Source organism: Alligator mississippiensis, chromosome 12 (assembly GCF_030867095.1).
Source record: "Alligator mississippiensis isolate rAllMis1 chromosome 12, rAllMis1, whole genome shotgun sequence".
Lineage (NCBI taxonomy): Eukaryota > Metazoa > Chordata > Crocodylia > Alligatoridae > Alligator > Alligator mississippiensis.
In genome coordinates, this window is record NC_081835.1 from 61,516,310 (window position 1) to 61,532,740 (window position 16,431).

Consider the following 16,431-nt stretch of genomic DNA (forward strand, 5'->3'; position numbering starts at 1 on the left):
TCCCTTTTATGAACCTCATTGCCACCATGCTGACTAATGGAGTGATGAAGAGTTGAATCAGGGGTGTAGGTTGTAGCCGTGTTGGTCTAAGGGCATAGGCAGACAAGGCTCTTTGGGTGAATCTGATATCTACCCAGATCAAATCTTCGGGTGAATCAGATATCAGATTCACCCAAAGACCCTTGTCTGCCAAAGGGTTGAATCCACATTTGTGGACCTCTTATCTCATTACATTTGGTGCTGAGAACTTAGAAAGCCTAATTAGTGGCAATCAAGTTAAGTTTAGCTCTTTTCTGGACACGCAAATGTACTGAGCAATGCACTTCGACACCCAAATGTACCGAGCAATGCACTTCGACACCCAAACGTACTGAGCAATGCATACAATGCACTTCAACTTTTTTCCCTCTTAGCTCTTAGACGGCGGTTTCCACGAAGGCGTGCATGCATGCTCCTAATTCCCAATGCCAATAGGAGAAGTGAAAGCTCGGGTGCATTGCAGAATCAGACTGTGACTGAGGATAACCTTTTCCTTTCACACACCCAATGTTGCTCTCATTCCTGTCCCAAATTCACAAGCCCAGAGGACGACATGTCCAAACGTCCTCAGTGCTCTGAGGTGCCCAAATGGAGACACTTTAAAGAAAGTTTTCAAGAACTGCTGAAGCCTGCCCTCTGAATAAGCAGGCCCCTCTGAAGGCCTCTTAAACCAGCCACCTGAAACACAGCTAACCAAAAATCACGAGTCTCCTTTAGGAAAAAGTCAGCTGTGACCCTCACTGGGTTGCTGCCACAATATTATTGCCCAAGAAGCAAGCAAGAGAAAAAAGAGTTAGCCATCAGGTCTCCCTCATTTCAATTTCCCTTTGGTCATTAGGAACCACGACACCAAAAATGGCAAGAAACACAAGGAAAAGATGCCCCAGTTGGCTTAAATCCTGCACACCCTTGCCTTGCGGCATCCAAATATGAAATAATCACTGAGCTTTGCATGACAGAGAGCAACTTTTCCCAGTCAAGACCAGTCAATCCCACTTTAGCTGCCTGTGAGACAGGCTAGCAATGCTCTCCTCATTCTGTGGAGCAATGACTTGTCCTGGGTCACGAATCCAAGTTGTCGCAGGGACAGGAAAAACCATCTGTGTCCCCTTTGCTATCAGTGTTTTACTTCTAACTACCAACCCACGCGGTGCCTCCTGCAACCAGAGTCTGGCTGGAACGGGCACCTGGTCTGTCCGACGGGCGGACAAAGCCCACAGCCTCCATAGAAAGGACTCGTTTTCTTCTTGGCCAAGGGCTTTAGTCAGCAATATGTTATCATCAGACCTCCAAAGTCTTGAACTTGATCCAAGGAAAGAGGGAGATCCTTCTGCCCAGAGAAGGCAGCTGGGGATTCCCATGTACCCCTGGGTGGCATAAAGGTGGTCATTAATACAGGAACTAGCGGTTGCAAAATGAAAGCAGTAGGTAATAAGTTTAAAACTAATGAAAGACAGGTTTGGGGGTTTTCATGCAGCGTGCAATTAAAGCATGCAGCTCGCTGCCGCAAGTAGTTGTGGAAGCAGATTCAAAAAAGGGATTGGGCAAACTCTTGGAGGAAAGGGGTATCGACAGGTATTGAGCACGGTTTAGGGGCACGGCCTCTGAATAGGAACTTCCTAGACCTGAAATGCTGGAAGCTGCAAGGGAGGGGAATGGTGGAAAACAACCCCTCATCCGATCCAGGTATCCAGGTTGTACTGGTCCAGAGGCAAAAGGAATCAGGACTCGTGGTAGGGGTGATATCTTTTATTAGACCAACTAGATGTTTGCAAAAAAATAAACCAGACCCAGTTCACTCTCCTCTTCAGCATCCGCTCTCTGCCGCTGGGTGACACAGGAGGCTGAGCAAGACGGACCCGTGGTCTGACACTGTCCAAGCACCCGACCCTAAGGTTTTACTTATGGTGGAAACCCAGAGCAAAGTGGACACAGAAGTGTCCTAATGCCCAGCTAGTGTAAATGTGTGCTGTGTCACTGCAGCCTATGACAACTTATACCAAGGAGGCTGTCCAGGGGGACAGTGCGGGATTTGCCCTTTTGGAAGCCTTTTTCTTATTATGAAGCACCCGAATATCAACCCGAAACATTCCTCCTGTTGTAAATGGTAATGCCCCTCCACTCAGAAGCAGCTTATAAGGTCCGCTCCGCATAAACACAAAAGAAGTACATGCCCCGGCCTTTTTACTTGATAATTACATTTTAGCTAGTTCCCAGAGTTATTAGTAATTGCTATCTAGCCCGGCCTTCTGGTTTGGCAGACAGAAATAACTATTTAAGTGGTATCTGAAAATGGAAACACCCTGCACCACTACACTGGGCTCACCATATAATTAAATGGTCAACCGTTACCATGCGCTGCATATGAAAGGCTCTTACATGCCGTAAGTGCCCTGAAACTGAAAAGTGTTATTGATCCAAGTAATGAATGGGCTCCAGGAAGAATTTTTTGTATGTGAAGTCTGTTTGGCCAGTGGGAACCTAAATTAAAGACTCCTTTGCTCTTGCCGTAGTTACACAATTGCAGTTCAATATAGAAACTCATTTTGGTCTACTGTCCAGCTTCCCGGGGTTACTTAACTTCTGAGCTGCTTTCAACAAAGGCTAAACTAGGATGTGGATTCAGTTCACAGCTAGTTTTTGAAGTAGAAGAGAAAAAGAAAGGGAATGTGTTCAGCTGAGTAGTTCCCAACGCGTTAAACTCCAGCCTCAATTAACAGCTTGGCTGGACAGTTTGCGACCATGAACTGCAACACGAAACATGAAAGAAAAGCAGCATTTTAATTAACAAAGGCTCCAGCGTCTGTCTACCTACCGTTTTGGAACAACAGAAACCCCCTTGCGCTCCATAAATCACAAACTCATAAAACAAACCCCTTCAACTGCAAGTTCCAAATAATAGTCCAAAACTAAATTAGGCAATAAATTTATTTCCCCATCAGCTGGGGGAAATTGGCTGTTCAGATAATCAGAAGAGTAGATGCCTTTGCACAGCATATGCCTGGTAGCTATGGAGAGGTAAAATAATTCATAGCTCTTAATAAGTGGCTCATCGCTTTTAAAGCTACATCACCTGCAGAACAGAAATGGTCTCTTACGGAGAGGCTTCCCTTAGCCCAGTATTCCTCACAGCAACACTGCAGAACAAAGACCTCCGATTTCAAACACATGGATTTCAAACTGATCATCTCCTGACAGCCGCACGAAGACTACTCCATCCCTCTAGCTGGGGCCTCACCCAGAATTCAGGACTTCTCTTAAATTAAATAAGTGCTTTTTTCTCTCTCTTCTGACACAGCAAAAACAGGGCCTAGATCGATCAATCGATCTATCTATCTATATCGATAGCTAGATAGCTATCTATATCCATATCTATAGCAATAGCCAGATAGCTATCCCTATCTATAGCGATAGCTAGCTAGATAGATAGCTATCCCTATCTATAGCGATAGCTAGATAGCTAGATATCCATATGTATAGCAATAGATAGATAGATAGATAGATAGATAGATAGATAGATAGATAGATAGATAGATAGATAGATAGATAGATAGATAGATAGATAGATAGATAGATAGATAGATAGATAGATAGATAGATAGATAAAACTTGAAGGACAAAACCCCATGGGGTGGCTTTGCCAAGGGGCATTCACAGCAAAGCAAGGCTAACTCAGGGGCCATTGCACCAAAGAATTTAAGCAGATAAAGCCAGGCTGATTAGGGAAGGGGGAAACAATAAAAATGAGGTGAAGCAACTTGCTCATGGTCACACAAGTCAGGGCTGGAGCATGGAAGAGAATCCAGGTCTCTTGCTCCCATGCCAGTGCCCAGTCCATTGAACCATGATGTCTCCCCAGAACAAATAACTGTAGGAATACAACAATTGCAATAATTGGTTCAGAATAAAAGGGTTTCTCATCTCGTGCCTGGGAGACTCATTCGTTTCTTGCTGTACATGAACAAAAAAGAAGAACTTGGAAAGAACCCAAGAGCCTCTGAAGAATTTGATATTTGGGCTCAACTGCAGGTTGATGAGGCATACACCTGCCTGCCGTGAAGTGTTATACCAGGCCTCCGGGGCAGGGGGTCAAGCAAGAGGGACCAAACCAAGGATGGAGCCAGGGGACCGCCTGATCCCCAAAGCAGCATGAGCTGCAACAGCAGATTAAGCCTCCTTAACCACAGATGTCACTAGCTCAGCCACCTCTCCCCGTGGCCATGCCATTAGGAAAGAAGAGTGTCACATTGACGTGGTATAAATGACACAACACTGCAGAAACCCAAGTTTGTCTCACATCCTGCCCAGTACCGCCACGTTTACTGGAAAAACCACATGGTCCCACCAGCACCAAGACACTTGCTAAGGGATGAAGGTGGACTCTTACCTTCCCAAAATCCCGCACATCAAAGAGGTCGAAGGGATCAAACAGCTCGCTGTTCCTTAACCCAAATTTGTCATGGCAGACTTTTAGGAACGTCCGGATGTTCTTCAAACAGAGAAACTGCAGCAAAGAAAAGAGCTCGTTACATAATCGTAATTGACTGGAGACAGTAATCAAATTTGCATGCAACATTAAATTAAAGGCATGGAAACCTGCTCTCTGAGAAGATGCATCAGTTTACCAACCCGTTTTGTAGAAGCAAGCGCCACGCTGCTCCATTATAAAGTAGGTCCTGATAAGACTGCACCAGCAACAGAAACGCCTTTGAAACCAGATGCCAAGCATGTGCTCACAACCAGGTAGTCTTACCTTCAGGAGCACAATGCTCCCTTTGCAAGCTCTAGGGCAAATATAAAATTAAGCTCAGACAATGTAAGAAGCCATTGCTGTGGTTGGCTTTATTTTGACTACTTCCAATGTGCATCTATTCCAGGCTCCCCCCGTGCACCGCATGCACACACACACACACTCACAACAGAAGTGACTGGTACATATTTTTTTCTTCCTAGATAAGAAGCTATTGGTAGCTGATCCAGGTGATCCGCTTGACTTATTCCTTCCACTTTTCTCCTCCAATGCACAAACTGTCAGCTAACTGGCACACTAGACATCAGAAAGCCAAGTGTGGCATATTCACAACAGACAGGCGCCAGTCTTGGGTCCAACCCAAAATTAACCCCAGGCCCAAATCACCGCCAGTTGAGTAAGCAGAGACCCAGAAAGATATGAATAAAACTGACAGCTAATACAGCAGATAGCATTCACTACAGAGATGGTTTTGCTCCTGTGTTTCATGTTAGCCCACGTGAGAAAGCACAGCTCTCCTCTCACGTTTGAACATTGCAAAACACTTAGGATTGCTCAGATACACTTTACAGCACACCTGGAGTAAACCAATGCCTCTGTTTTTGTAGTAACGATTGACTTTTGCATTGTGCCCATTTGTGCGAGCTGCAGGGGTTTTATAATTGTGTTCTCAGAGAGGTCTCCTTCCAGGCTGAAGCAGGGCCGTAAGAGCAATAGGGACGAAAGCCAGGCACTGCTTCATTTGCTTGGCTCTCTCCCATGTTGCTAATTAGAGCTGACTGCATGAGGGTGCAACGAGCTAGTGCTGCCTTTCCACTATCTGCAAATGTTTCGTGAAAGCTCTCCAGTTTACTCAAGATTACGTGCGAGTTTCTTCAAGCCACCGCTCCGCGTAGGGCAATTGTTCACACGTTGGGGGTGCCCATCGAAGAACAGAAACGATGCCGCGTGCCCGTTCCCTGCACGTTTCCAACAGGATGTTTTTGCTCGAGGTTGTGTCGAGGTGGTTAGGTAGCGACCTGCTAGCCGCGTGGCATTGTTCGTATTTCTCAGCTGACCATCGAACCGACACGGCACAAATTACTGCTCGCAACTCGACAGCTAGGCTGAGCATCTGACCATAACCGCCTTGGCCCATCTCTTGATGACATCAGCGGCAAGCATAAAAATATTATCGTACGTGGGGCTATATTTAAGGTCCCTGGCAATGGCTTGCCAAGATCTAGCAATAGACTCAACCAGCCATGCAGGCAGGGACGTGTTCCCGTTTTCCATCGCTCAGCCCAACTGTGGTAAACTGCAGAGTGACAAGGCAGTGCAAGCACTAGCGCACAAGACGCAAGCATGACTTCATCAGAGCATTTTCATTAGTTAGCTAGAGCTTTGAAGGTGGGGGAGGTAAGAGATTGGGACGAATTTTATCCTTCCAGGGGTCTCTCTCTCGCCCCCACCCCTCAGCACATTTATTCTGACTTCAGCGAAAACTTCTATACAACTCACGACACAAATTCCCCTCTCGCTGATGTTGGGGATTGGAGAGCACATCTATTCCCCAGGCCCCGGCAGGATTTTTCAGCGTATGCAAAGCAGTTAGCTTATAGGAGAGGGCTCTTCTTTTTTTTTTTGGTTAACATCTCATTCATCTCCAATTTCCACCACGGACTTATTTTAAATCCTTTTAAGCCTCCAATTTTAAAAAAGTTAATGACAGAGGTTATAACCATAATTACACATGGTCAGAAGCAAACTTCCTTTCACAGTCCTGAATGCAAAACTGCCTTCCCCGTCTGAAGTATTCATAGCATGTGCCTCTCCCTGTTCTCCTAAAGCATTGGGCAGAAGGAAGAGCAGACAAGACGGTCTCTGCCCAAGGCAGCACTCCTAATAAAAGGAAAGAAAAATCTCCCATTGCGGTCAGAGGTCAAGACCCCAAACCTGAAACCTGAGATTCATACCTGAGACTTTCCATTCAAACTCCCAAACAACTCAAACTTCACAACACCTCACTTTGGAAAGATTGCAGTGGAAAACGTAGCAATCTGGGCTCACTAAAACTCTCTCCCTAATAGGATTTTTGCTGGTGAATGGGCACTAGCTATTGATAGGTTGGATAAAACTAATCTTATACTAGCCCATCCCCAACTAAGAAGAGTTAAGAGCAAATTATCTTTCATGCATCAGCTACCTCCTGCATCTTTATTCAAATTTGTACATCTTCATGCCAAAGGCTCCACTACTAGGTGGTAACATTAACACAAAAATTGCCGTAGTTGTACCGTTGCTGCTTCCACAGCTCCCGATAATGTTTGCAGAAGACATCGGGGTTGAGACTAGGCAATGAGACTGTAGTTGAGTTCAGGCAGATGACAAGGGTCTAGGAAGAATCCAATAAGCTATTTAAAATGCCACTGAAAAGTCCTGATATGAAAAGCAATGAGAGACAGTAAAAGCAAATCTTTAAAATGCTCTACCAAAGGACTTGTCTGGACTTTATCATAGTAGCATCAAACAATGTGTTTATGACATTTATCCCAGCAGTGTGCAGTAAGGAAGCAATAGCACCCCCCCACCCCAAGACCTCAAGCTTCAGTCCAGTGGCTTATTCATAAACCAGCCTTCATCCCAACCCTACAGGGATCCAACGATTGCTTATGAACTGCTGAACACTACAGAGGATGAGCTCTGCTTCATTTCCCCATCCATGAAGTATTTCCCTTAACCTAACTGCTTCATGTACATGTTTCATAGCTTGTTTGCTATGAAAAATCATGAAATCATGGGGTTTGATGGGGCTGAGCCAAGGGCGAGATGTTAATAATTAGCTGCAATTAAATGAATGCAACCTAGCACCGGGCTATCCTAATGCCCCGCCATACAAAATCCACATTAAAAATCAATCACCTCCCCTGGTTCAATTCAGCAATGTATTCCACCCCCTGCCTCCCAGAAAACATGAGCTGAGAAAGTATCTTCCTGAATTGCAGGGGAGGAGGGGAATAGGGACACGGTGCTTCCCTTGATCTTGACTTCAGTGAGTGTGCATCACAGGCATGCACGTGTGTGCACACTGCACACACATGCACAGAGTCAAGGGCAGTATTATTCATTGAATTATTGCTTTTACTTTCCCTTCTCCTTGTTTTATGATGAATTACATGTGTCAAAGTTCATGAGGAAGTCCATGGAGTCTGTCTGGGCATAAAAGAATAAAAAAAAAAAAAAGAGAAAGAGCCAATTTCTTTTCCACGCCTCCTCACATGGTGGAATCAGTGGACTAATATATACATGAAGAGCACATAATAGGGCCTTTTAGTTAAGGCCTACATTTATTTAGGGAGCCTGGCAGCTACATGCGCTGTTCTAGCTCTTGGCTCCTTAAAAGCACTTAGATGAAGAGGCCAGCGGGTCGGCACCTCCGCACACCTCCGCTGAACAACCGCCTCATTCATTCCTGGGACGTTGCATGAAAAAGCCTGTGGGCGTTGAATGCTTCCAGTGCTTTTACAGGATGTCGTGGTCTGCCCTCTCTCATACAAAGGTGCTTCAAACAGACGGCCTGGAAAGGACACACGCCTCACCCTTCCAGCACCCTTCTCCAAATCAGCGGAAAGCATCTCTCCGCTGCGCTGCCTGTGCCCACCTCACCTGGCTGCACCGGGTTCGCTTAGCCCACCGTTATCTAGCTGTGGGACGCGCTTACAGCCTAATTTTCCTCTCATTTTTGCACAGATGGAAGTCGACTCATCTCATTGGCACCTCCCAATATTACGGGGTTGAAGACGCAGAGGTTCAGGCCACGCGTGCAACCTGCTCTGTGTGGCATCGCCCCGGGAGGAGGCTCTGCATCCCCAGGGGAAAACCTCTCCCACAGCAGAGGCTACTCCCAGCTGCAAGGGACCGGACACATTTCTTTAGCAAACTGATTTGCCTTCACATGCTGTTTGCCTGCCTTGTCAGCGACTCATCTGAGAAATAAAAAATACATTCCCTTCCCCCAAATCTTTTACCAATTTATTTTGAACGGAGGTTTCTCCAGAGCCTGAAGGCAACTTCCAGAGAAATCAGCATCACATGACGCTGGCTAGAGCTGATGCTTCCTCGGGAAGCAAGGACCTTGCGGGAACCTCTCTCCAGCGGGAATGCTTGGAGGCACGAGAGCTTTGGGGGCACGGTAAAAATACCAGGCCGAGGGGCTTATTTAGCCAAAGGCAAATTTAAAAGCAAGGGAGGACTTGGGAATAAGACTGAAGCAGAGGGAACTAGAAACAAGCTTAATAAAACACACTGGGCCCTAAAGCCAAACCAGCAATATTTAGGTGGCATCTCTGGTCAAGCCATGACCCGACAACAGCTGCTGTTTTCCACAGCACGGCTGGCCAACAGGCTGCATGCAGGAAAACGTGCAGCCGCTCAATTCTTCTCCAGCCATTGCACGGTGCAAGGGCACAGCCCCGGGGGGGCCCTGGCTTTGCACTACTGCAGCCCCCATCGCAGCCTCCCGCACTGCACGTGGCCCCCGGCCGCTTAGGAGGTGGACAGCCCCACTCTATACAAGTGACACTCGCCCCATCCACCAACTCCTTGTCCTCTTCAAATGCAAAATCACCACCAGAGTCATGACCCCACTGCGCTGCTCTTTGCATCTAAATTTCTCAATTAATTTTTGGCCATCCCACCAGACAACAAGTGGAGCTGGGCTGTTCTCAGCGGTGGCAGACGACAGAACAAGAAGCAACTGGTTCAAGTTGCAGCAAGGGAGGCTCAAGTTGGATATTAAGAAATACTTTCTCTCTAGGAGAGTGGTGAAGCACTGGGATGAGTTACCTAGAGAGGTGGTGGACTCTCTATCCTTGGAGGTTTTTAAGGCCTGGTTTAACAAGCTTTGGCTGGGATGATGTAGTTGGGGCTGGTCCTGCTTTGAGCAGGGGGTTGGACTAGATGTGACCTCCTGAGGGCCCTTCAATCCTCATTTTCTATGATTCTATAAGTGGTCGTTAGCTGCCATCACACATAGCCTGGCCCAGCCCACACAGCCAGAAATCCAGACTAGAAGACAGGGGAATTGCCTTAGGCATCTGCAGCAATGCATAGCTTCTCCTAGCAGAATGGCAACTTTGCCACCCACCTATATACTCAACAGTCAACTGGACTGACATCCCGTGGGCAGGCTACCCATGCTTTCTGGGACACGCTGGAGGTTTGTCAGCAGCTTCTGGTACTGCCATTTCAAATGGGAGGTTTTCATTATATTATTTATTGTCTTTGCAGAATTTAATCACTGCAGAGGCTCCTCGAGCGATTTGTTTTTATACAAAATTTGATTTATTCTGTGCTGCTGCCAAATTCTCAATTTGTGTTGGAAATGCAAGCGGCAGTGGGAGGATTTTCAGAGGATGTCGAGGACAGGACACAGAGGAGGATGGGGCTGTCTGGTTTGTGGTTGGGGGGGAAGAGATGATCTGGTACAGGCAGCAGGGTGGTGGCTCGTTCTCCTCCCTTCTTGGGGCTGGAGGGACTGCAAGAGTTAATTTTAGGAAAGGTCTTCACCTTCATCTATCGACCTCAGGTCACCAACATCCCTACCTCATTTCAAAGACTGATTTCACAACTATGAGGGTTGGAGACATCATATATATTTTTAATTAAACCTTGGTGCCCAGAGGATAGGCGTGCAGTGACCTACAGAGTCTGCAACTGCAGGGATCTGATGACGGTCCTAGGGCTGAGTCCCCGAACAACCTGATTTAAACGGGTCACAAAATGATTTTTGATTTTACATAAAACTTAACGGTTATTTGTATGTTCAAAACCATTAAAGGGCTTTATGGCTCTTAGTTAAAATTCAGAGCCAGAACTGAACACAGCCAGGACCCTAAATCTGGTAGCTGCAAAGAGATAATGATGGGCGCCTATACACGTGCAGTGAGGCTGCTCCGACGCGCTGTCATTACAGCGAATCAAATTAATCAAGTCTGCTGGAGCATGGTAATTCCCACACTCCAGCGTCACGTGCATCAGCATGCCCGCACTGAAAAATGGTGGCGGGGGCGCTTTAACTAAAGTTTGTTCAACGAGCTTTAGTTAAAGCACCCCTGCTGCCATTTTTCAGTGCGGGGATGCTGATACACATGATGCTCTGGGTGCTTTAATTAAAGCAGCTCTTGAGTCACTTTAATTAAAGCAGTCCCACACCTAACTGCAGCAGCACGTGGATAAATGCCTGATGTATCAGGTAAGGAAGAAAACCCATGTTCCTGGCCTGGAGGTGATGCTGCTTGCAAATGAGAGACCGTTAACACCCACAACAACAGGCCCAGCCTGTATTCGACCTGAGCTCAGAGCAGCACCCTTTCCTTTTCTCAAGCATGCTGTAATTTTAGCAAAATAAACTTTATTCCCGGTTCCAAAGACATCACTTTTCCCCCATGTTGGCCTCAATTGCACAGCAGTCCACTGGGAATACATGAATGAGCAGGGAGGTACGTACGTGAGGCTTGTACGTGACTAAGTCCCTGAACTGACTCCTTAACGGGCAAGCTATTTAAAATAACATGTTCTACATCCTCCAACGAAAGCAAACCCCCCACCCCCCGTCTTCAGTTACAGCTACTATCGGCGAGGGCAGCAGTCAGCACCTGAGACAAAAAGAAAACCCATCCATCCGCAAGAAAAGACAGGAAGTGCTTCAAGAGAAACGCAGCCTCTTTTCTTTGTACTATCAGCTTAGCCTAATGGATCCCTGTTGTAACCCACCCACGAGACCGACAGCTGATACGAAGCCCGTGTAGTAGATGCATTGGCAGTGACGTACCAACAGCTGCGCATATCTGGCAGACAAGCCTCCTTCTCAGCCTCAATCAATTATAAATCTTAAGAGACCTTGTTAAAAAGAGATGCAAGCCCTCAAGATAGCTGCACTGCCTAGCGAAACACATGGGGATTGTTCAGTCATTACGTTTCGGGGAGGGATAGCAAGGGGAACAGATGTTTCACCCACCAAGCAGCTCGTCTAGTGGGGAGTTTTCTCAGCTGTTGATTCATTCTGCTACTGTAACTCATGAAAGCCCCAACCAAGTTCCTCCCTGTGCTTGGCTCTTTAGAAACACATGGCAAGAGTCCCTACCAGAGAGAAATGACAGCATTAATCTATACAGAAGAGAGGGGAAACACAGCAGAAAGGAAACATCCTCCACCCAATGCTGTAAATGAAGTACCGAGGCACAGGGATCTCACAGGGGTCTCTCAAGGAATCGAGTCTCTCACGACCCAGTCCAGGACCTTAAACTTATCTCCATCCACTCCTTCATGCAAAGTCTTCATTTGCTTTATGGTCTAGCCATCAGGTCTAGCATCATGGCCTAGCCATCAGGTCTAGCATCATGGTCTAACATCATGGTCTAGCCATCAGGTTTGAAATACCGAGTGCAATCCTGGAACCGTGGCTCTGAATCCCTTCATGGTCTTTTTGGTCTCTTACTCTTCCAAGAGGGAAAACAGATATCTTTGCAGTTGCCCCAGGGATTAGGGCATCTGCCTGCTACATGAGGCCTTAAAAGACAGGACGCTGGCCTCAGAGCACGAACATGGTGCTACTCGTCATGAAAAGTCAATGTTTGCCACGGCATCTGGGATCAACCTGTACTTTTCCTGGGTGGGGGAGATGCGCTGGATATCCGCTGGACGCCACTTCTGCCCTCAAGATGGGGAAATGAAGCAGTTTCTTCCCATCCACATACACACAGTTTGGTAAAGCAATCTAACATTCTTTGGCATGAAAGCTGGCCTAGATAGGAAGGACCAGATCCCTCAGCCAACATAGAAAAATGACATAGCTGATCCCACTTGGAGCTAGATAAGTCACTCTATAACCAAGGTCCTCGTTCAGACTACTTAGGTTTGGGGAAGGACAGCATGCGTGCATGGAGGGGTGATGACAGAAAGCCAAAAAGGAAAGAGATGAAGTTGCAACAGGTTCAGTGCTCAAATCTCTGCTCACATGCTCTCTCATTTATCCCTTTTCAGTCATCATTACTCGCCTCAAAACTCTCCGAATGACTAGACACGCAGCGCAGTACCACCTGTGTTGACTGGACACCTGTGTTTCTCCATACCAATTCTTCAATAAGGGCCTGATTACAAGCGTTTCCAATCACATAAGGAAGAGTAAAAGCTTTTTACTAACCCCAGTGCTCCTTTAATGCTAGAGGGAGAGCCAGCCAACCAACACCAACAGCAAACAAGCCAGAATTTCTCAGAGTCCACGATTTCTGATCCCCTCCTCCCAACAAGATTATCTTGTTCAGGAGAAAAAGTCTATTTGCACAGCAATATTTTCCTAAACCCTTTGGGGACCGACTCCGGCAAGGTGGAAGTTTCCTAGCTTGATGCTCTTGCCGACAGCTGCGTAATAAATGAATAGCTTCCAGCAGCGGCACTATCCTATCTAGAGCCATTGCATTTAGATGATAGTATCATAAGTCCTTCTGATGGGGAGACGAGTGGGAAGTCCAAAGAAGGAATTTAATAAAGCGGTAAATAAGCCAAAGGGGAAAAAAGAAAACGAGAGAGAATGGGGCAGACAATATGATTGATGGTTTAGGATTTCCTAAAGCCGGGCGCTTCCGCTCCTAAGTGGAACGGGCCTTTTAGAGTAGCAGCGACTGCAGCAGCAAAAACAAGGCTTCGGCTAATGTTTCAGCGAGGAAGTGCTCTGGAGGGATTGAGGGACACACAATAGGACCGGGCATCCAGCCACCTTGCCAAATGGATTCAGTCCAAGCCATGGGCTTTAAATGGCCCCTGCAGCATGCGGGGAATATTGCAGCTTCAATGCTCGAGATAAAGGCAGTGACGAATGAGGAAAGTAACTTTCTTTAGCACTTCCTGACCGTGATGTAAGATTTCCTCTTATCTTGCTGCAGGCACAGCTCAGAAGCACCGAGCCAGAGGAAGCCTTTAGTGGGAGGCCATGTGCGTCTGTTTAATCACAGCTTTCAGGCTGGTGAAATGAAAAGCAGTCACGGGGAAGGGAGGGAAGAGGGGTCGCCACGCAGCCCGAGAGATGAAACGTATAAATGTACCGTGATTAATGGGCCAATGGGTATCATGCAGCATCTGGCACAATCATAAGCCTTTTCAGAGAATTCATGGATCCAATTCTCAGCTATGATGAAGACCCTTCTCTTGCCTTTCTAGCCTTGTAAAGCAGGCCTGGCATGTATAGGAGTCCCACCTTCCTATACAAGAGCTCTTCCTGACTGGGGCAGAACAAGTCGAAGGACTGAACGTTACGCCTTGAATTGCCAACTCTGTTTGAATTTATCCCGGGAGGTTTCCAGAACGCCGATGTGTCCGCGACGCAATGTGAATGTGCCCATGTGCTTGCATATATCAGTTATAGATTAGATGCAATATTTAACATTTATTTTAATGAATGCTCCGTCATTTATCTCCTGGGTGACTCTCAGTAGTCTCCTGAAGCTTTACACCTCATTTCTGGAGGCTCCAGAGCAATCCTGGAGGGTTGGCAACCCTAACACTACCCTTGCTACCCCAAGCTCAGTACATGAGGACTCTGAGGGCCTATGATCAGCCATGGGTACACACAGCTGTAGCTATTAAAGCATTTTGTATTTAAGAACACCACCATTCCCATTACCTCCTCAACTGCAGGTTGCCTCCAAACAAAGGTGACTCTGAACAAACTTCAGCGGGAGGAAGAGGAACCTCAAGTATAATCAGAACTGGCGTTACGCTCCACCCCTAACGTCACACCTTCCATGTGCCCATAACGTCATCTCTCCATTTGTCCCACTCTCTCATTAACATAAAGACACAGCCTCCAGAATGACCTCTAGTGCCGCCATCATTAGAAATTCCCCATTTCGGTTCAGATTCAAGTCGCAGCTCATCAATTATTTTGGACAGGCAGATTAAATTCATGGCTGTTAGAATTGCAGATTTATCTGCGGGGAAGTGGGGACTGGAATTATGCTTCCACAATTTAGTGTTAACAAGCTATTATTTCTCCCCATTTAGAAGACGTTGCCTTTGTAAAATGCTTGTGGGCTGGGAGAATTCCACTTAGCAAAATAGATTAACCAGCTCAAAATGTTGATGAGCCTGGATCTCACTGAGGTTTTCCTTCTTTCTGCTCCTACCCGCTGGTAAGGTTTAAGGCTAGACAGGGATGAAAAATGCCGAGACCAATATTACAGGGGTTTGGGTTGTAGCCATGTTGGTCTAAGGACATAGGCAGACAAGGTTCCTTGGGTGAATTTGATATCTTTTATTAGGCCAACCCAAATGGTTGGAGAATAGTTATTAAGCAAGCTTTCAGGTTCAAAAACGAAGGGTTTTTGAACCCGAAAGCTTGCTTAACTATTCTCCAACGATTTGGGTTGGTCTAACAAAAGAGACCAATATTAATCTTTCCTTTCAGTCAACAATGAGGCCTTTTTTGTTTGACAGCAGCCAGGAAAGTTAAGGCAACTTAACTTTGGCTTAACTTTGGCTAAGACATGCCCAGCACTCCAACATGTTGGGCATGTCTACACGAGATACCAGAAGCGCAGTAGACTAATCCTACTGTGCATTAGCATGTCATGGCAAAAGCCATGCTAATGTACAGTAGATTTAATCTACTGTGCATTAGCATCACATAAAAAATCATGCACTGGCACTACTCAGCAGTAGCGCCAATTATGGCACATTAAATTAGTATCTGTTATTGCACGTACTAAACTTAAGGTGCCGTAATAATGGTGCATTAATGCACGTGTAGGCACACTTGCTGAGTCCACCTGACTTCTGTATACGAACACCCAAGAAAAACTTCAGTGCATTTTAACTTGGGTGCTTTAATTTAACACCTTTCATTAACCTTCCTGAGTGTTCCCATGCATTAAATAAAGGTCTGAAGGCTGCCAAAAGGCCAATAACCTACATTTAAAGGTTGCAGCACAACTGCCTAAATTCACAGCAAATATTTTAACTCCTGCAACATTCTTTACTCCGGGCTACAACTCCGCTTAGAAAAGCCTAGGAACAAAAATGTTTAAAACATAATTCTTTAAAAATGCTTAAGTACTTAATTTGAGTGATTTTTTTTTTTAAAGAAGAGTTACACACAGAGACCACCAGTGTAGGCTGTTAATAAAAAAAAAAACCCCTGTGATTTAACTGGATCCCTTGACTCTCCTGCACAGACGCTCAAAGAAAAGGGGGTCTTTCAGGTAGCAAAACTAAGCACCTGCAAAGATAAAATGAGGCGGCAGCGGTTGAGAATAACCTGTGAAATATGCTGAAGTCCAAACCTTCAGCTACTAATTGGCTCCTTCATGTCCACTTAGGCCAGATCACAAGCAATTAACTAGAGCCGCTGAATTTCATACAAGAGGCAAAACCCTCTCGAATTTTCAGAAAACTGGCTCCCAGGTGACACACGATAAATGAAGAGAGCAACGAACAAGGCAAATGATAAAAGAAACAAACTACCTGTAGATTTATACAGACAGCTGGAGAGGAAATATGACACGTGGGGATAAAACCAATTGCGTTTTACTATCCTGCAATGGAGCCAGCCCGTTGCACAAAGCCCAGTGAAGAGGAGTCCCAGCCTCCTAGACAAGTTTTCTTTAACT

At 46.1% G+C, this 16,431-nt stretch overlaps 1 protein-coding gene across 4 annotated transcripts in view; it reads right to left on the minus strand.

Annotated features, from left to right (window-relative positions):
- The window catches only part of VAV2 (vav guanine nucleotide exchange factor 2), a 268,102-nt gene that overhangs the window by 206,908 nt on the left and 44,763 nt on the right, over positions 1 to 16,431 (minus strand). For all 4 annotated transcript variants that reach the window (XM_059715659.1, XM_059715660.1, XM_014603789.3 and 1 more), the window contains exon 2: positions 4,427 to 4,543. In XM_059715659.1, the coding sequence (XP_059571642.1) occupies positions 4,427 to 4,543 (117 nt within the window). The remainder of the gene's footprint in view (positions 1 to 4,426; positions 4,544 to 16,431) is intronic.